The sequence below is a fragment of the Meleagris gallopavo genome, chromosome 15, assembly GCF_000146605.3.
Source record: "Meleagris gallopavo isolate NT-WF06-2002-E0010 breed Aviagen turkey brand Nicholas breeding stock chromosome 15, Turkey_5.1, whole genome shotgun sequence".
NCBI lineage: Eukaryota > Metazoa > Chordata > Aves > Galliformes > Phasianidae > Meleagris > Meleagris gallopavo.
Genome location: NC_015025.2, coordinates 14244544 through 14266087, shown reverse-complemented (window position 1 = coordinate 14266087; position 21544 = coordinate 14244544). Strand labels below are relative to the sequence as shown.

At 41.1% G+C, this 21544-nt stretch overlaps 1 protein-coding gene across 1 annotated transcript in view; it reads left to right on the top strand.

Moving 5' to 3' along the window:
* The first annotated feature begins 3002 nt into the window (after positions 1 to 3002).
* The window catches only part of GALNT10 (polypeptide N-acetylgalactosaminyltransferase 10), a 42076-nt gene continuing 23534 nt past the window's right edge, over positions 3003 to 21544 (top strand). The window contains exons 1-3 of the mRNA XM_031555735.1: positions 3003 to 3220; positions 3996 to 4134; positions 7899 to 8065. Coding sequence (XP_031411595.1) covers positions 3127 to 3220; positions 3996 to 4134; positions 7899 to 8065 — 400 coding nt within the window. The 5' untranslated portion in view covers positions 3003 to 3126. The remainder of the gene's footprint in view (positions 3221 to 3995; positions 4135 to 7898; positions 8066 to 21544) is intronic.

The window sequence follows — 21544 nt, the reverse complement described above, 5'->3', positions numbered from 1 at the left end:
CAACAATTGCAGTCCAGGGGATGGCAAATGTTTGTCATTTGCTCTTTTTTCAGTAGTCTGTTTATTTAGTTTTGTGTGATTTTAGCAAGAGATGCTAACCACACTGCTTCAAGTACATATTGCCTTCGAGGCTTCTCTGATGGTGGGTGCTGGGAGGTCTACTGGAGCAAAGACACGGGCATTCATCACTGCAGGCTTCTCAGGTCCCATGTTTTAATAGTGACTTGCCAAACCAATGTGTTAGAAGTTTGCTTACCAGTGATACTGATGAAAGAAATACTCTAAACCCATAACACTTAGCTGAGTTGTATTGCATTTAGTGCAGCACTTCTCAATTGGATTGATTCATGCTATTTGTCTGCCCAAGGCCAAAACAGCTCCGGAACACAGCCAGTCTGCCTGACCATCTGCAGTATGTCTGTCCTTAAAGGTTTAAAAGGTACTCATAGAAAGGTATGCTGATACAAAGATTAGTGTTGTTTACGTGTGTGACTCTTCTGTCTGGCTTCACTTGTATAGGGCAGGAAGGCTGTATGCACCAGAGGCAGAAGAGCAGGAGGTGAGGCATGCTGTGTAGATCACTTTTACTTCCCTGGTGCTGATATGTAGAACTGTCAGTCCTGTAAGTGTCAGTAGGGAGAGCCCAGTAATGGGAACTGCGCAGGACTTAGGGATAAATAACTCATAATCTGTCTCTCGTGCAAAATAGAGGCCAAGCTCTCATGGGATGGCCGTGCGCTGAGGATTATTTAGTGGGGATGAAAAATTAGAAACAGCTCTGGTGGACCAGACAAACGAATTGCTGAACTGTTGCAGGACAGCTGCTTCATTGAGCTGAAAATTTGATATGCTTTATACCAAAAATAACCAGGCTGCCTCTCCTCCTGTCATGCTGCTCTGTCACAGTTGTCACCCAGACTTGCTCACAGTCGCTAGCCTTAGCCAGCATTCATCGCTTCTGGGAAGATTGGGTTGGAGCACCTTCTTGAGCTCTGAACAAGAGGCAGTGGCTTTATGTTGCACTAGGGGAGGTTAAGGTTAGACATTAGGAAAATCTCTTGTCCAGCAGTGGTGATGCAGTGGCACAGGCTGATCAGGGAGGTGATGGAGTCACTGTCTCTGGAGGTGTTCAAGAACTGTGGAGATGTGGCATTGAGGGATGTGGTTAAGGGCATGGTAGGAATGGATTGGGGTTCTTACTGATCTTTTCCAATCTTAGTGATTCTGTTATCAGGAGAGGAAGTTTGCTTTGCCCTCCCCTTGCTCATCATGTGACACGAATAGAAGTTCCTTAATAGTTGTTGATAATGAGAAGTAGCTGAGTGACTCCTTGTTGGTTGAGTGCCCCTCAGCTCTCCTGCAGGGGAAGTAAATCTGAATTGCAGGCAGCAGGAAGGGAAATACTCTGAGCATCTGTATTAATTAATTGGTATGTGTAGCTGAGTGTCTGCTTTTGTGAATGAAACTTGGCTTCTGCCAGGTCTGCAAAATGTCTTGCCAGATAAGTTGAGCAACTGAGTATAAATCATCATATGATCCTACATTAAAAAAAATCTAGATTTTAAGTCTCTTGCATGGAAAATAAAATACCAAGTAAGTTCGAATAGTTCATAGGGCATCTCTCAATCAGATCGAGCTCTATTACTCATAGGCCTCTCATTTATTACCCTTAGTCTGATGATACCAGCAGCACAGCTCATACTGTTGGTGCACTTCCTCTGCTAAGAATTACCACCCATAAAGAAGTACCCAGCACAGAGCAGACACCTGTGTTCAGTCTCTGTAGTTTATGCTGATATCTTACCTTAAACCTGTCTTCACTGGTAGTTTTGTAAGCTAATACACAGGATGCTGAGCTGGAGTGGAACAAGTGCTAGCAACCATAGAATGGGGTGCTCCTAAGGGATAATCCATTAAGCCTTCACAGCAGGACTCCTCAGAGTCAGCAGTCAGACTGCAGTGAGGTGAGCTGTGTGTGTCTGAAGCCTTACACCTTGAAACAGAAAGGAGAAAATGTCCAGACACCCTACTTTCCCATGAGAAACTTAGACATAGAAGTAGTTTGCAATTTAACTCTGAAAGCAAATGAAATCTGTGCATTAAATGCCAGAGGCATCTGATAGCCCTGCAAGGTTACTGTGCTAACTGCTACTTGGTCTGATGGTGGTTTAGTTGGATTGGTCTCTTAGAGGGAGACCTGTAACCTCATGCCTCTGAGCAGTGCCTGGCTCTGGCTTTTTCTTTCTGGGAAGTTGTAGTGGGTGGTTCCAGAGCATTTTAAAGGTAAAAAAACAAAAAACAAAACAAAACCAAAACCCAACAGTTTTATGTAACTACTTCCTCAGAAAAGATGCTACAAATGACTTGTATCTGTACTTAGCAGCATATTGTAATGTAATTGAAAACCCGTTCTTAGAGATGTTCTTTTCTTAGCCTTAAACTCTATTTAACATGCATATATTTCCCTTGGTTTGGGATGTCTGTATTATAGAGAGATTGTGATTTTTCTTTCCACGCACAATAGTCTGCTTGGTTCTGAATTCACCCCATCCTTCATTTGCCAACTCGTTCCCAAAACACCCATTGCTTTTGAATTTCAGGAACAACATCATGAAAAGAGCAGCTCTAATTGCTTTTGGCGCAGGCTCATGCCTCGTGTAAAATTTGCTTTTAAGTTGAGCAGCAAGAGTCCTAATAAATGACCTTTTAAATCTTATTTTGATTTTATTCAGGTATAGTCGTGTGCTCATTAATAATGATCCTGCAATAGGTCACCCATTAAAGCTTTATTGTTAATTAAATAGGAAGTAAGATGTATTAGATGTTTTCGGAATGAAAATGGGAGTTCTTAATAGATTCTCTGATTAAGAATACTGGTCTGCATACATGATAGTGCACCAGAAAAAAAATCCTGCTTAACAGCTATAGATAAAGTACTGTTCTGAGGCATGCAAAACTTGCTTTCTCCATCTTCCCATTTAGGTTAAAAATGATTTGCTTTGAGTCTGACCTCAAGGGAGATCCATAGTCTCCCCTTACAGGAAGGGAGAGGCTGTTAATAGAAAGGTTTTGTTGGTTTTTGTGTTTTTGTAATATATCCAGTCTTCTCTTTAAAAGGCACTGCACATGAGACAAAAGAAAGACCTTTACTTTGGTGATGGACAAAGGAAAAAGGACTGGCATAATAAGGAAGCTATAAGGAGGGACCTTGAGCGTGTGGGTATGTAAGATTACCATAAATGTTTTAATACAAATCATAAATGAATTGGATTTTAATTGCTAGACTGAATGCGGATTGGTATGTTGATGATGTTGGCATGATGCAGCTGTTATTGTTGGTTCATCTCAGTTAAAGCCTTCTCCACTAACTCCAAAATAATCATTATGAAGTGAAAGGATGTTAGTAACATCTTGGTGTTTTTAGAGTAAGTGCAGAATTGATTTTTAAAAGCTTACTAAAAATCATGTGATTCCAAACCTGGGATATTCAGAAGAGAAAAGGGGTGAGAAAAATGCTGTAGATCATAACATTCAACTTTTATTCTTTAATTTCTGGGTTTTATCTTCTATCATATAAAAGGGTCCATTTTGAATGTTACATCCTTACACTGATGTCTGCAAGGGTTCTGCCTCCTCTGTACAAGAACTCAGGTTTGTTAAATATACATATCCATCTGTGCTGGAAAAAAAAGCAACACTGATGAGGTATTTAAACCATATGTATTCTTCCTGCTGTGGGGAAAAAAAACCTTTAAAGATCCTTCCCAGCGTTGCTGTAGCCCCTTCATCTGTTTCTGATCCCAGAAGGAAGACTTTAACTTGCATGGTTTCGCACAGCTGAGGTTAACCCAGTGCTAAATATGGCATACAGCACAAAACGAATGGAGGAATTTCAAAGGGCTCTAAGATAACTGCTGTCCTTTTGATACACGGGTTAGTCTGTAACCTGTTAAGCATCAATTAATAGTAACAGTGCATGTTTACTCTGTCTATAGGAAATGGAGAGCAGGGAAAACCTTACCCGATGACTGATGCAGAGCGAGTGGACCAGGCATACAGAGAAAATGGCTTTAATATCTTCGTGAGCGATAAAATTTCTCTGAATCGTTCCCTTCCAGACATCAGACATCCAAAGTGAGTATACAGTTTGCATTTCCAGAGGTCAAAGTTTACAAGCCCTAATTTACCACTTGTGCAGTGTGCTGGGTTTTTATGGAGTTTTGTTTGTCCAACGCAAGTCTTTCACAGCCAGGGTGATGTTGGCACTGCTGTCTCATTCGTAAAGAACAGTAATTGCAGAGGGAAATGGAGGCGACAAGTCAGTTAAAAATAGTAAAAATAAATAAAAATCACAGAATCATGGAGTTGTAGGAGTTGGAAGAGATCATTGAGTCCAGCCCCCCTGCAAAGCAGGCCCCTAAAGCAGGTGAGATCTCTTACAATTCCAAAATACTAAACATTACCGAAAACTTACAGTCCTGCACTGAAGGAACCTTGAACTTAATTAAGTAAGAGGCATCTACTTCCATGTTCATCTCTTCTAGCATGACACCTCCGTTCCTGAGTCTACTGACATGGCCAACAATTTTTAGCAACTAATAAGATAGAACTGTTTCTCTCTGCAGCAGAAACTGATGTAAAAGTCTGACTTGTTTGACAAATGCCCTAAATGTAGTTGGATGAAGGCTTTGTCAGTAAACTCTGTGTGCTTCTTACATTTGCCAGTAGCTGGAAATAACTATGAAATTTTTAGGAGCAGAACAAGACCTGAGTAGCTCCACTCAACTACCAGTGAAGAAAAGATGTTGATTTTTGTACATATCTTCCTCATAAAACTTAACCAGAGTTTGTGTGAAAAGCAGTTCCAGTTGAATACTGACCTTTGAGATCTCCTGTTTAATCCTTGTTGATGCAAAGCTGAGATGTATTTTAAACTGTGCACAGTATTTAATCAGAAAGCCTTGTTAGATGTGTGGGTGAAAGCTAGTTTTGTGGAAAGCTAGTTTTGAATTCAACAACTTGAATTCAACATCTGCTTTACTCATGAAGTACCATTTCCAAAAATAAGGTTTTAAAATTCATTAGGGCATTCAAGAGATCACCTCTTCGGCTGTCTCAGTGAACCGACCAAATCCTGCAGCTTGACCTTTCTCAATGCATGCCCACAGACCAGAGGAGCAAGCATAACTCCATAAATGCTTTAGGCACGCAGCTGAAATGTTTAAACATACGGATTGATCAGATAAAGATATTGTTTATCAGCTTATATTCCAATTCTGGGAAATAGGTTGAGGTTGCTAACCTAAGCTGTGCCTGGCTGCCATTTAAAGGGGCTGCCATGGTTCTGAGGATTTAAGCTGTAGACAACGCAGTATTTCCTCACCTGAAGATTAATAAATTAACTTATGTTCCCCAGTGCTTCACAGAGTTGCTGATTCCTCATTGCTAATTCTGCTATTAAAACTTTTTTAAAATCTGAAACTTCTGACTGTAGTCCCCAGTTAAAATTAATAAGTGAAGTGTCTGAGTCACCAACAACTTAAGCTGTGATTAATGATACTGCTGCAGCTGGTTCTGCTTGATGTTTGACACATCCTTTCCCCCAGTGTGGTGAGTTATAATTGCAGAGGTCTCAAGATGAGGATAAACAGCATGTATGTAATGGATGCTAGGATTAGCTGGGCAGGGAATGGGGTTGCATTTAATGGAGATCTGCAGTAAAGGAATTCACAGCTGAAAAGGTCTGTTTATTCCCTACCCATTAAAAAAAGATACACTTGAAACGTTTTGTTTCATATTATTTGGGAGCTTGATGAGGGCAATTTATAATGAAGTTTAGCTGAGGTAAAGTCCGTAAAGAACGCTATAGAAAGACACGAGCCGTGCTGCAGAGCACTTATTTTACCTTCCCTTTTATGTTTGGTAGGAGAAAATGGAAACTTTGAAGTTCAGAAATGTGCCTACAGATAGAGGAGAGTGTAAGCACAAGGTGAACTGGGGCAATAATGTTTCCTTTCAGTGCCATTGGGGTTTGCAATATTCAGTACTAATTTTGCAGGTCTTGTAAAACAATTGTGGATACGGTAGCTTGAGAGAAACTCTTTAACTATTAAACTTAATAGGTAAAGTTTCTACTTGTTAAAGTTGGAGAATGAGAATTGCAGTTTAGGAAGGGTTAGAAGAGAACTGGGGGACCTTGTTTCATGTTGTCACAAAATTATAGCTAGCAGCTACCTCCGAAGAAGGTTGATTGCATTGCCAGGGGCTGGATGAAAGCAGTCCATGCAGCTTTAGTTTGCATACTGAATCTGTGCATTGCAGCCGAGCCTGCAAGCTCTTGGCAGCTCCCCAAGACAATTCATTAGACCCATAATAAGCTACTGTCCTTTCATGCAGGCATCACAGTCGCTTCCTGTAACCACAGATTTATTGAGTTTGTATAACATAGGTGTATCTTTCTCCATTCCCTGGGAAAGGCACCCAGCAGAAACTTTCCACTGCCAGAGCTGCTTTTGTTCCTATCTGCCCTTCCTGGAATGGAGAGGGGATTGCCTGCATGCAAGTGCTCTGCTGTGCATGTGCTAAAAGCCTGGTCTGCAGAGCTGTAGTGCATGCTGTGCAATAGGTGGTGCTGTGGCAGGGCAGGGAATAGAGCATGGCCTCCCTTTTCTGCTAGCCACCGTGCTAGCATTACCATTGAAGTGCTAAAAATCTCTGGTCGTGCTCTCACCACTGTCTGTTTTGCACTGAACACGTGGGGTTCTGAGAATGGAGTAGACTTGTCCCCTAGTGAACAGCTGCTGGGTAATTTTAACTACAGTTGTTCATCAAATGGCTTTATACCTCACCTGTTCAGCAAAGTTCAAACTCCACTCTGAGGGCCACACCTGCAGGAAAATAAACTCTGCACTTAATACTGTTGTCTGGATGTTTTTCATGAGGCTATCTTGAAAACACACCCACAGGATGTGGGAGCATTACTCCTGTTTCAGTGTTAAGGGAGACTAGTGGTCCGGGGCAGTGCCCATAAAGCCAAGGGGTCTGTGGAGGCCCTGCAGACCTGAAGCTCTGGCCCTATCCAAATTCTGTAGTGCTTTGGATTCAAAGGCCAGCTTTCTTGCTTTGATCTGCTAAATAATGCTGAGTGTGAAATTAGAACTGCTAAAACAAGACTGGCTACTTAAGAAAAATAGCATCTGAATAATTTACCCAGGATGACAAAGGAAGCCTTGTGTAGAAGTTGGAGATTGATCTATTACTGAGGGAAGTGGGTTTATTTATCGAGCAGTTCTTTTCCTGTGATTATCCTGTCTCTTCCATCTATTGTTCATAATGTTTTCTATTTCTACAGCTCTTTAGGGAAGGTGCTGTTAGACAAGATCCTTACTTTCTTTACATTCCATTTGAAATTTTTGGATGATGGCTGTATGTGTGATTAGAATTATTTACTTCCCTGAAATCTGGGATTAAGTATGCTAAACCTATGTATTAAAAGAGCTTAAAACAGTCACATTCAACTTCTGGAATAACTTCAGAAAATCCTCTTCCTAATGATCTTTGAGGTGTGAGAACTGGAAAAAGAACTATTGCAGAATGCTGTACCTTAAGCTATAATGGGAATTTCCTTTAAAAGCAGTTTCAATACCTAACAGATCCCTTTGACTTTCTGCGTTGCTAAATATCACTTACTGGCCATTAAAAGTCACTATTTCATAAGGAATGGGTTTTTTTTTTTGGCAAGGCAAACTGGAACAGATCAACTCTGTCTTGAAGTCGTCCTTTTTCAGGCACCTTGCATCATTCTGGGGAGTAGAGGATGAACTGAGTTGCTTGACGGTGATTAATATGGAAGTGCTAGTGTTTTTTGGCACTGCCTCCTGACCTTATTCTGTATCCAGCTGCAAGAATAAGCTGTACCTGGAGAAGCTGCCAAACACCAGCGTGATAATCCCATTCCACAATGAAGGATGGTCCTCCCTGCTCCGGACAGTGCACAGCGTTCTGAACCGTTCCCCTCCTGAGCTGATAGCAGAGATAGTGCTGGTGGATGACTTCAGTGACAGAGGTATGAGAATTTGTATGTAACGTCTCCATCTGTTATTATCTACCTATGCTTATCTGCCAAAGGGATCAATGAACTTGCAAATATTTGTGTGCTTAAGGTAAACGAGTGATTTTTTTCCTTGCCAACAGTGGAGCTCAGGTAAATCTTGCTCCAGTATACCTGAAAGTCCAAAAGTTCAGCAAAAAAATCATGTCTCAAGTTCAGTTTGTACTGTTTCAATTCCTGGCATGGGCTGTCCTGCATTTTGGACAATATGGAGGAGCCAGACAATTAAACAAGCAAATCAAAAACAAGGGGTGAAGGGAAACAACTCACTCCTCAGATCTTGCACTTTCTTCTAGACTCAGAAAACGAGAGAAGCCTTGATAAGAGGTCTCTACCTTGGACTATCTAAGATTCCTGGCTTTTTTTCCCCGAGTATTGTGCCTCTGGAAAGTAAATATGCAGCATCCAAAGCCTTGACTGCTTTCCCTTGCTGACATGCAGTGCAAAACAGGGAGAGTACGATCAAGAAAAGAGCATTTGTTTTGGATTGGATTCAGTGTGACTACATATCATCTCTGGCATGAGAAATTACCATAAATGGAAGAACCACTGTTAATTGTCATAGCAATGTATACATGTAGTTGTTGAATGTATTTAATCTGCAGCAGAAAGTCAAGATACCTTTTTTTCTCTGAACCATTTATGTGCTGTGTGATTTAAATTAAGTTACTTTATATATTAAAGCAAAACACAAGCAGTGTGCACTCCTGCTAAAGTGGGGGAAAAAAGCAATCAAACGGGAGGAATGAATGTCTCTGTCCTGTAGACATTACTGTGTTGAGAACACGTGGAATTTGGAAGCCCTGTGAAGCAGCTGGTCCTCCTGTGTTAAAGAGGGTACAGTGATTTTTAAAGGATTACAATCAGATCCAGCAAATCTGTTTTCTCCATTAAAATTACTATGACTGTTTAGATTCTTTACAGACTGCAGAGCTTGAGTCCTGCTCCTGAGATTATGCAACTAATCAAAAAGAGCTCTCTATAGGGACGCTAAAGGATACAGCTTCAAAATTCGGACTCGTAGGAAATTCCTAAAATGAGCTTGGAAACAAGCTAGTGAGTATTTTGTGTTCTGACCTATATTGACTTTGAAATTAGCAGTACCCGATAGCTACAGTATTTGTTCTAAAGTATATCTCTAATTAGTTTGCAAGCAAGACATGCTGATTTGAACAAATCAATCAGTTATATGAATTAAGTATTTCTTCAGAGGATTTTCAAACTTAGCTGGGGGAAAAATACCCTCCCAACAAGCTCTCTTTATTGCTACTTGGTCTAGAAGCAAATTAGTAAAGCTCATGCTGTAACCACAGCAGAGTTGTACAAACACGTTTCTTACGGGGCAAGTGGAAGTAATGAAATCTGTTTTCCTGTGCATCTGTTTTCCTTGTTCTCTAGAAGTGCCCATCTGACCAGCTGACAGAGCACTTCTCTGGCTCTCTCGTTTCTGCTCCCCATCAGACTGCACACTGCTGTTTGTCCGGCTTGCCTTTGTTCTGTTCCACCTGCCTCTGCTCGCTCCTCTCCGTCAGTCATCCATCTTTCATACAAAGAAATGGCTGAGATTAATTTGTGCAGCAGCTATTTACAGATGGGTACAAAAGACTGCTGGTGTTGGACAGTGAGGTGAACTGTAAAGGGAAGAGAACAGACACAGACAGCATGCTAATAAAAACCTCTCTGAAACTAATGTTTTCCTGCTAGCTCAGTTGATCTTGCCATGTTGGGACAATTACTGGTTAGGATGAAACATTTTTCCTTCCCTGCTGTCAGTCTGTATCTGCACTGTGGCATTTCCTGCTGGCTGCTTCTCCTTTTCCAGCAGGCAGTGTTCTCCCCTAGCTGCACCGGTGTTGCTTTCCCACATTCCTCCTGGAGTTTAAATAGTTCCTCAGTCTTCAAGAGGCAAGAGTGCTAAGTCCTGAATGCATTACCTTGATTTGAAAGGCTGCTGGTTATAAATTTGTTTTTAATTTATCCGTGGTGTTTTTAAAAAATATCACCTTTCTATAACCCAGGGCCTGAGAACAGATAATTTAACACCTCACACTGAACTGCTCCAGGAAATCTTTTACGTCACATATTGTGTATTTGAGGAAGGCCGCATTCTTGGATTTGGACTGCTAGACCACCATTCTGGTTATTTATCTCCTGATTAAATTGGGCAGAGAATAAAGACCACATCTCTGAGCAGATGATACCATCACTGCTGTGCCACAGAATCGGTGAGCAGTTAATAGTGAGGAGAGATTTCTCTGTTTTCTTTGAAAATCTCAAATGGTTGCTCTGCTGCATTGTCTGCAGAGTGGAATGCTGTGCTTTCTCTTTCAATTGCCTTTCCCACAGATTTGTAACAGTCTTTCTTCAAAAATTATAGAACTGTTGTTGAGCACGGTGATAACTAGGAGCCTGATGGAGATCAGAGAGGCAATAGTAAGAACAGTAAATGTCAGCTTCTTCCCCAAAGAGATCAGTAAACAGTCATAATGAACTCCAGTGAATAGCAAAAAATGAAAAGAAAAAAAACCTTAATCATTTTTTTATCGAGAGATTACCCCAACGAGATGAAATATCTGATGCTCTGTGCTGTACCTCTTGGTGCCCTTTCACTTCAGGGCTGTCTAAAAAGACCTAGCACCTTAATAACTCTTTAAAAGACTAACCCACAAAAACCTGGCTATCTCCAGCTAGGAAACCATATTCTTCTCACTGGCATTTCTCGTGTGCTCACCTGTGTTGGGTTAAACACACTGGATTTTGCCCAGCTGCCCTTGAGGCTCTGCTGATGTTGTTGCTGTCCTGTTCCCCTGTTGCACTGGGCTGTGTAGTACCAGTCCATCAGCATCTTTCATCTAAGCATCTGATCAGCTCTCATACATGGAGAATATTTCACCAGAAAAGTAAAGAGGACTTAACTAATAATAGTTAAAGAATAGATATGGAAACCTGGCTGCTAAGCACATGATTTTGACTGATGTTACTTTCGTAAGTTTTTTATCAGTTTTCAAGCAAGAAATTTTTGGTTTGATTATGAAGAGAGTTGAGAAGTCAGCTAACAAAGTGACAGGAGAGTGAAGATGGATTTCTGGGTTAGTTGGTGGATGCTGTGTTCTGCAGCATACCTGAGAGGCAGCTGTACAGCTTTCATTACTGGAGTTCTTGGGCAGATGAATCATCTTCTGGAAGTGTCAACAGCCATTTATTTCTTGATTTGCTTGAGACACAACTCTGCAACTTTTAACAATAAACATTTTTCAGCCAAAAGACAGTCCTGATGACAGCAAATCTTAACAGCAAGCAACAAAAGCTTAACCAATTGTGTTTTTGAAATATTTCCTTTGCTTTCTATTTGAGAAAGCTGAACGTGCTGGAGCAACTTACTGTATGGCATTATTTTTGGATGTCTATTACACAGTGAAGTGTCAAAATCTAGCCTTATTTCAGACTTAGAGCTGAATCCCATATCAGCCACATTGCTCTGGGAAGGTCTGGCTGTCTGTGGGATCAGCCTAGTGATGGTTGATGATGGTCTTAGTGGTCTTTTCCAACCGTAACGATGCTATGGTTCTATGATTCTGATGCAGTGCTGCAGTAACACCCAGCCTGCCTTGAGCAGCAAACCATGGTGCTGCCTCCAGCAGTTCTTTAACACCTGGCTCTTGTTAGGTTAGACAGACCCTTGTCTTCATAATCTGGGCTGGGCTGGTTCAATAAGAAGCTGCTTTCTAGCGTGTGCCATTGGTCACAACAGAGTAAACGTTCTGGGTGTATTTCTACTTTCTCCTATTAGTCTCTGATATGAATTTAGCATTCCCAACAAGACTGCTATAATAGCATGTACTTTTCTTTCACACAAACTTTGTGGGGATATAAGGAGTTCATTCTTCTGACCATAAGCATTTCAAAGCAATGGGGAGGTTTAAATGTGGAAAAGAGCACAGGTTATATTGAACAGAGGGAGGCACCAATTCAGTAGCTATTTTTGGAGAGGAAGAATGAGCCTGCCTGACATTGTCTGCCTCTTTCTGCATCCCGCTGAGAACTGCTAAAGACCCACGGACTGACCTCAGCTGGTTCAGGATGCACCCTTCTGGATAAGTAGAAATCAGAAATGCAATACATATAAATTATGACTAGAATTCTTGATCATAGAAATGGTTAGCTGTGGCAGTCCTATGTGGATTTGTGGCTTCACATTTCATTTCTAAAACTATTCTTTAGTGTTGAGCTCAGTTAAATGAAGGCTTTTCATATGCTGGCTTGCAGGGTACTAATTATATCCCTCTGAGCTTGTTGTTACCAGAATTGCCCTAAGTAAACTAAAATGCTTTTTGTATGTATATCGGCATTCTCCTGGGGACTGTCAGATGTGAAACTTGTTTGATTTTGATTATTTAATTATAATGCTGTTGAGTGGTACGTGAGTTCCATTATATCATAGCAATGGGAGGAGGGAAAGAGAAGTTGAAATGCAGGTCAGTTTGTATCAACTCCAGCCTTTTATTATTGCTAGTGGGCAATGAATACCAGGCAGGCAGTTTGTGATGCTTCAGGGGCTGCTTCAGTTCCTAGGTGAACAATCTGAATCTATGGTTGTGAGAAATCAAGCTGTTCATCTCAAGTGTCTGCTTTGTGCAAAATGGGTTGTTGATCTCCCATCTAATCCTAGCAGCTTGCAAATGTAGAGCTGCCCTTGCCTCTCATTACATGAATGAACAGCCTTCAGTAAAAGGAACAAAGGGCAGAGGATGGTGAGTTTTCTCTTTGCAGGATGCTTGTTTAAATGTTCTTCTGCTTTGCACCTGATGCATATTTAGTAGCTCTCTGTCGCAGAAGAACATCAGGTATTACACTACCACTGGGTGAAAGGCTGAAGTGAAACCGTCCTCTCTCATGACTGTTTTGGAGAAGAGATGGCTTTGAGATGGAGGCTGGACTGGGACACTTATAGAATCGCAGAGTAGTTGAAGTTGGAAACAACATCTGGAGATGATCTCACCTGCCCCCCTGGTGCTCACCTGCAGCAGATTGTTCGAGCTCTTACGTTTTTAAAGTCTCCAGGGACAGAGACTCTATAATGTCTCTGGGGAACCTCTTCTACTGTTCAGTCGATCTTACAGTGACTTTGTGGGGGGAAAAAATTAAAAATAAGAAGCCACAAGCATCAGGTTTGAAATCTTATTTAAGCAGTATCTCTATTTCCTGTCTTCCAGTTTGTGCCCAAGGACTCCCAGGTCTTTTTCTACGAAGCTTCTTTCCAATCCCTGGTCAGCACATGAGGTTATTCTTCCCCTTGTGTGGGAATTGGCATTTCAGTTTGTTGAACTTCATGGGCTTGCTGTTTGCAGTTTCTCTAGTTTGTCAAAATTCCTTTGAGTGGTGCATCAACCATACCTCCCAAGTTTGTATCACCTGCAAAACCTCACAGGCTTCGTGCATTTTTTTTATTGAGGTCCTGGATGAAGATGTTCAATGATGATGAATGAACTGATGGGATTTCATCCATTTGTCCATTAGGGCATTGTGAAAGGCAACACTGAAACTAATATGCCTTTTTTATAGGTAAGAAAATCTCCAAAATGTGGGAACCCGAATGTATTGGGAGAGTAGACCTAACGGAATGGGCTGCTCAAACACATTAGGTGCCCGTGTGCCCCAGCTGCCCCTTCTTGAGTCACCAAAAGGCACAACAGGGGAGCCTGGCATCTCTGAGAACTGATGACATGGTCTGCATCAGTATGATTATTTGGTACAAACTGACTTTCCTTTAACATTAAAACAGTCATGTTTGTACCTTTTCACCCTTTGCAGCAGTTGAAAATTTTAAATTATTCGAATCATCATAAACTCCCCGTGTGCTGGGAGGTGGTGACAATTGCTGAATGTCAGTTACAAGAAGGATCTTGGCATGTACTTGGGGTTAGCTATGTGTAGAAGACAATCTGCACACCACACAGGTGGTTCAGAAGTGCTTTGGATATATCTTATTTTACGGTCTAGCTTGACACAAATCAGCGATTGTGACTAAGTGCTTAAATTTCATATGCATCACATTCTTCTGTTTGGTTATTTGCATATTGCCTGACAGCTCGTTCTTACTCATTTTTAAGACTGCTTTTGTATAAGTGACAGTGTTTTAGAACAAGTGTTGTCCCTTGTTGAAGGATGAGAACCGCACATCAGTCATCTCTAAGGCACACATTATATGCAAAGCACTGTGTTGATACAGCAGTGATGTTGAATGTGGCAGCACTGAAAATACTGCAGTCTCCAAACATCAGGATTGCTCTGGAAGTGTTAACTCAGCTCTGGGCTGTCTGCCTCACAGCACTATACGTGTGTACTGTGGCAATGCAGAAAGGCTTAACATCCTCCTTGCAGTAACCAGTCAAAATCTGCTCCTGGGACTGAAAGGCAGTAACAATTTCAGCTGAATTTAATGTGTGTAATGCAGAATGACAATCATGTTTTCAAAATCAACCTTCTGACTTTAGATTTAAAAAAAAACAAAACAACAACACTGTGTTTTAGGAGGTAGTGTGCACATGTAGACATATAAAGAAAATGTTCTCAAAATTAAATAAGCAGGATGCATGGGGTGTTATTTTCCCCTGGGAGGTCATTAGGGACGTTCCAGGTTACAGCTTTGTCTTTCTTCCACCACTGCCCTGTTTCCTTCAGCTTTATTTTTTGAAAACTGGTTTGAAGTCCTGGATGTCCTTGTTCATCCATCTTTTATTTTTCTGTCCCCATCTTACTTGCTTTTTGCTTAGTTGTAGGTTTTATTTCAGCAGGACTTTATGCAGTAAGTAAGAGAACTGCAGTTTTACATTGGGAAGACACCTCTAGGTGCTGTGAGTCTGGAATGCAGCCTGTGGGCACTGCTTGGCTCTGGAAAGCAGCACAAGACTTCTAGGGTTTCCAGTAATGGAGTCCAAGGAGTGTTTTCTGTTAGCACTGCCATCTATTTTTACCTCTAGCAAAACCTTTTTCCATTCTGTCCTTCCCATTTGTAGGGTTGCTGTCCCACACTTTTCTGTAGCTTGCTTGAAAGTTTACCATTGGAAGTTTGGGAGCTTATCTGTTCCCCAACTGCCAGGGGCAGGCACAGCCAAATCTCCTTTTTCCCTTTTACAGATAAATCCCTGTGACTTTTTAAATCTCTCCTCATATTGCAGCACGAGTAATTCTGGGGGAAGCCATATGGGATAATCCGAATGGAAAAACAAATGTGGGTAAGGCTACTTGGCTGAGCCACACGCTGGTCTGAAGGGCATAAGTCACTAAGCACAGCATATTGAAAGGAACAGGCAAGGGGTGATTAATGTGTCATTTGGTGCAGCATCAGGTATGTAGCAAATACAACTCTTGTTCCATTAACCGTATCTGCCAGGCTTTAATTGAAAGAAATCATGCTCTTAGCATCTGAAATAAAAGAAAGGGTTTAAAACCTGAATTGTTCTTGATCTTTAAATGGAACAGGAAAGGATTTATGCAGCTAAAGAGATTATCTTTTCATCTTTAGGCACATGCATTGTAAAAGTCATTTTTTTTCCCTCTTAAATGCACGAAAGTGCATCTGGTGAGTACATCTCTGAAATAGTGACTGTGCTTAGGACAAAGTGGTGACAGTTTTTCTTACTGAATTTTGAATATGATTCTTTTAAAGCTTTTAACCTTCAAGGTTAAAGAGGGGGAGGCGGGGAACAACAAACTTTTCTTAGGCAACTGATTTTCCACAACCTTTTCTTAAATGTTTCTTTGAAGTTAAGTAGAAGTTGTGTTTACCTATGGTCTCAAACAACTTGTAAAAGGATTATTTTTGTAAATTCAGTTCTCACCCTTAGCATTCACTGCAGATCATCTCAGATTTGCTTAGATTTCTATAACGGCTCTGAAAATGGCTGTCAGTGAGAATCTCCCCTTGGGTGTGTGGTGGCAGGCTGGTCCTTATAAGTGTAGAGACTTGGAAGTCTGAGGAAAAATGTACTTCATTCTTTCATTGGAATAAAAGGTTTATCACAAATCTGCACAGCTTCTTGCTGATGCTTGTTGTGTGAGCATGGTCACTTGTCCTGTGGTTTGACAGCAGTGCCGAGCATCACAGTGTAAGCAGCCCTCCGACCGTGGCCAAGTTCTAAGGCTGTCACTAATCCTGTGTGATTTTTCCAGGTAGGATGTGACTTGAGTTTATGGATAGAACTCACTGAGATAGTGGCAAAAATATTAAAAATGAAAGAGGATTCGGGCTCCTGAGTGGTTGTGACCCACAGTCTGCATGTGATGTTTGTAACCAAAACTGCTGTGTGAATTAGAGCTGCAGAGTTGTACCATTGCAGTGAGTCTGTGCACTACACAGTATTCTATTTGATAGTGGGCACCAAGGGGAGTGGGGTAAAGCCTGGTGCAGATGGCCAATTTTTGTTAATGAAAAAAAAAAAAAGAGTAATTTTGATCCTCTACTTCTGGCCGTGTATTGTGGCTGTCGGACACATCAGTGCTAAGTAACAGCTTTCTTTGGATTCATAGTGAGATGTGGATGGGATTCAGTTTTCTAATTTTTTTCATATTTGAATAATCATTTTTAATATTGCTAAGTGCCATTTCTGTTCTTGTGTGTAACTTCATAAAGGGCTGTAAAAAAAACCTGTGATGTTCATTAAGCAATGGCTGGAGAGTATTAAAAGCGTATTCTCTAGAGTTGCAAAGAACTTGAGAGCCCCTTGTAGTTGTTTCCTTGAGCTTTTTAAGTGGCAGCCTAAATTAACTAACTAGTTTACTTTTCATCTTCTTGTATTTATTGCTTTGAGATCAGTTGCTGCTGCTGAAGGATCCTTCTGGAAAGAAGATGAGGTAGATTGAAAGGGTCCAGTTGACTGTGACCTCTTTGTGAGCTAATTATTGTGTAGTGAGGGATGTCTGGTAAACTGAAGTTTAGAAAAAAATAATTGAGGCTTTCAATTACAGCTCATTAAATAAATCTAACTGCACTGCTCAGTGTAACAAAACCCTGCGTGTGTTTTGCTGTTAGTGGAATTTTGTAGGAAAACAGATTTAACTTTCTTCTCCTCACCTTGAAGTATGTCTTGAAGTTTGTGTCCTCGTCTGCTAGGAGTCAAAAATATCTAGATATGTCAGCAGCAGTGCAAATCAGCATTTTAATGCTTTACAGCTGCTTCTCTACAGGAGTTGATTAGAAATGTGATTCGAAGACCCTCTGCCAGCGCTCGTATGTGGTGTCTACTATTGGTAATCGTGGTTTCTGCTATTGAAGTGTGCATTTTGGGTGGTATTGACAAAGCAAATGTTCTGAAACAGGGACTTTGGTAAAAGGGGAAACTTCTGCACTTTGAGAAAATTGGAAAATAATGCTTTTGTAATTGAGAAATAAAAGTAGGTAATCTGAAACATCTTCTACATAGTTTCAGTTGCAGTGACGTGTTTTCAAAGAAGAAACAGTGCATGCGTTCTCCACTCCTCTTTACATCTATTTGTGTCAGGAAGGCCTTGTTAACAGTGAGCTAAGCATGTGCAGTGTGGTAGTTCACCACGTTGGGCAGTGCCAAGCAGCATTCCTCCAGCTATCAGTGCTCACCTCTCCCATATGTCATCCAGCTGAAATGAATGTCTGAGGTTATTTTCCATGAGGCGTTTTAGCTGTGGTATCAGCACGGCTGTGAGAAGCCCTGGATTTGTGCTTCAGGATTTAATAGGTATACTGACCTTCCTGGCAGATGTCAACAACTTACTGTAATAGTTGCATTTTGTGCCAATAAAGTAAACAAGAGCATTGGGAACTGATGGAAAAGGGATCTGGAAGAAAAGAGTGAAGTGTTGAGTTTGTAGAATGTACTACTGACATGCTGGGGGTTTGTTACTGCAAGTCAAATATTTGTGTACTTTTCCCACAGCCATATTGCTAACTTCTTTTGTTTGCCAGATATTTCATTTGTTGTTCTCTGGCTTACAGACTGCAGTGCAAACATTTCGCTTTGTCATTGTTTGTTATTAATGAGTGTTACTGTAGAAATGAAGGATTATGTTTCTCAATATTCTGTTTGGCTGCAGCCCTGACGTACAACATTTGTGTACTGTGCTGTTCGTTTTAGCCTTCGTTGTTACCCTTCCTCACAGAGACACCAAAGCCTTTGGACTCCAAAGGGATGCATTCCTACCAAAGCAAGACAACTTTCAAGTGGGTTGCATCTCTGACCTAACAACATCATCTCTAACAGACAGAAGTCCAGGGTAGATTTTTCTGTGAATTCTTGCACTTTCTGGAATCTTTCCTTTTTTTGTTGTTTTGCACACAGCAAATACTTTCAGGCCAAGAACTTTTTTAGATGAATGTTGCTGATAAAGGCAGAGCTGAATCTCTGAGAACCAGCTGATTTGTTGTCTTTTTGTGTTGTTGTTTTTTTTTTCTTTTCCTGGCAAAATTCAGTAACTTCTAAGACTTTAATCTCACAGCTTTGATTTGTTCCAAAATGTTTCAGCATGCAATGCCTTAACGCTTCATCAGCCTGCATGCACCTCTCCATCTGATGGCAAGTTGGGTGTGTTATTTTGGTATTGGTCGTACATGTTAGGCCCTACTTATGATACCTTGCTCTGTACATCACTATCCACAGTGAAAGTACACTGACGTGCTGCCCAGTGCAGAAGCAGCTCTAGCACAGCAGCTTGCTTTCACTCATTCCCTGTGCATCTGTTGTTTGTAGGGCTGTAAACCAGTATGAGGTGCATACACGAGCCTCTGCTGGGACTGGTGATGCCAGAGATGTGACGGCCTGTCTTAGGGATTTTCAGCATTTTCCTCTGCCCATGCAGTGTTTATCAATTTAGTGAAAGTACATTAGCACTGAGCAGGAATGTGGACGTTCCCTTGGGTAAGCAACTAGATAAGGCCAAAGAAGTGGTTTTGATTAAGATTGAGGGCACAGATTCCCCACTTTAAAGGCAGCGTTTGGGACAGTATTGCCCTTCCTGCTCGTCACCATGGCTACGTTTATCTTGAGCTGAATATTAAGTGTGCTGCAAAGAGTTCGCTCCTGTTTCAGCAGCTACAAAAGCTACGTAGCCCAAAAATATAGCTATCTAGTGTGTATGTCAGCAAAATATTCTCTGATGTCAAAAGCAAACAACAAGGAAATTAGAGTCACAAAATCACCTCTTTACATCAAATATAGTCAACAGAGGAGGAAAAAAAACCGAGTTCTTTAATTTTGATTCATATTTAATTAAATTGGAAAGGAGAAGAGTAAACTAATGAGAGTGGCTGACTGTTTCCCCTGGGAAAGATGTATTAGCAAGTGAGGTGTTACAGCTTCAGCTCTTGTCTTTTGTGCACAGAACTGTTTCCCTCAGCACTGAGCCCCAGCACTGATGCAGGAGGGGCTGTGGAGCTGCACAGCTCTGCACAGCTATCAGGCATTTAAGGCAGCCCACCACAGAACTGTAATCAAGCAAGCAACAGATATTAATTTTCTCTCTTCCCAGGCCTTTTCTTCTTTGCTTGTAAGAAGATTCTGCTCAGAAGACTGTGATCAGCTTAATCAGTTGCTATTATTGGGACTGATTTTCACAGTGTAATTTATTAAATGTTTATTATCCTCCCAAACTTCACTGATCAGAGGCTGAAAACATTGAAGGAAAATTAAAACCAGTGTAAGTGCTGCCTGTTTGGATAACAGCACATTTTGCTACTTAAAAGGATTACTCATCTGTACCAAAACAGGGAGAAAAGTTAATTTCAATGATGTAGAGCTTTCTATTCTGGGGAGGCCTGGCTTGCACAGTGTGATAGATTTGGGAGGAAGTATAATTCATTCTTAAATTGTTAAACAGCACGTTAGGCCCAAGTATCTAAGAAAAGATGAATGGGCTCATTTGTAATCTTAAACGAGCATGTCTGCCTGTAGGGGGGTAGGGATGGGATAACCAGTAAACAAATGCCAGGCAAACAGTTACACTTCTGGTGTTTGGAAACTATCCAGAACAGCCTCCAGGAAAGAAGAACCAGCTCCGTTTGCTAAAAGGAAGCTCTGCAGATCCTCCAGTTAGTTCTCCCCTCCTGTGCCATGTGCATCCAGTCTGCCCAGTGAGGGACAGAGCTGCACACAGCAGTGGGGTTTGTGGGTGTCTGTAGGGAAGGTAAGCGCCCCATATCCAATTGCTTCTAAGCAGGTACTTTGGGTCCTGGAGTGTGATTTGAGAAAGCAGAAAGGGCAGAAAAGAGGTGAGAAAAGAGGGGCCTGCCGCTGTACGGAGAAATAGTTGTTTAACTTGAGGGCAAAATGACGTTAAAAGGCATAAACTTGAGGACTGTTGAATCATTTCAGTGATGTTTGTGGGAATATAACTGTGATCCAAGACTAAGCAAGTCAAAGTAAATTACAAACCTATTGGTGGTTCTGTACAAGCATCTGTGAGAATGTGACTGAGCCACTGAGAAGCAAAAGCAGTGGGGAGGATCCAGGTGTGCTGCACAGAGGCAGCCTGCGTGGTTTGCAGTGAGAGGACATATCAAGACATATATCAACTTTTGCTTTATTTGAACAATTTAATCCTGTGGAGCCTGGGACTTCAGTGCCATTTCAGCTGGCCCTGTGCTGCAGATGCATGTCTTCAGTTGCCCTGTTTGTTATGTATTTACCCCTCTAAGCTATCAAAAAGAATCCTTGGGCTCCTCTGTCCTTGTCTCCCTTCTTACTGTTGAAGCATCTCTTAGCACAGAGTTATATTTACAGTTCAAAATAAAAGCAACAATATTTCTTGGCTGATGGTAGTTGAAGTAGTTCTTGCCTGGTACTGTTAATGTATATGCTGTATATCAAGTTTATTGCAAAGTGTGTTATTAAGCTATCAGCCTAGTTTTTAATCTATAGATAAACTTAGTTTCATTTATATGTTTGGGCTGTATCACTTTGCCCAGAATAGGCACAGCCATTGGATTCCATCCAGCTCACCTAACAACTTTCATTAAAGAAAATGGCTCTTGTAATAAAAATTACTCAGTGTGACAAGATGCCATAATACATTTTTTAAAGGCTCATAAAATTTTGTAGTAGTTAATGCCGCTTGTTTGTTTTGTGAGATTTTCTTTTAAAAGCAAAAATTGACTTAATTGTGATAGTATTTGTAAAAGGTTGAAACAAACATTTCTGTGAGGGCTCACAAAGGCCACGCTGGGAGGGGGAAAGAAATGAGGAAACCTTGCCTTTGAAAAGTATGTTTTGTTGTGGCTTTTTTTGTTTGTTTGTTTGGAAATTGCTTGAAAGTCTGTCACACTTCACTAAGGGAAAGCAGATGAATATTTTCCACTGTTTTGGAGCTGTGGATTTTTTTTTAAGACTTTCCTGTGCCTTGTAGGTCTGGCTTAGAAAAGTACTGTGGGATCTGATCTTGCAAATGTTGCTGTGTCTGTGGTTACAG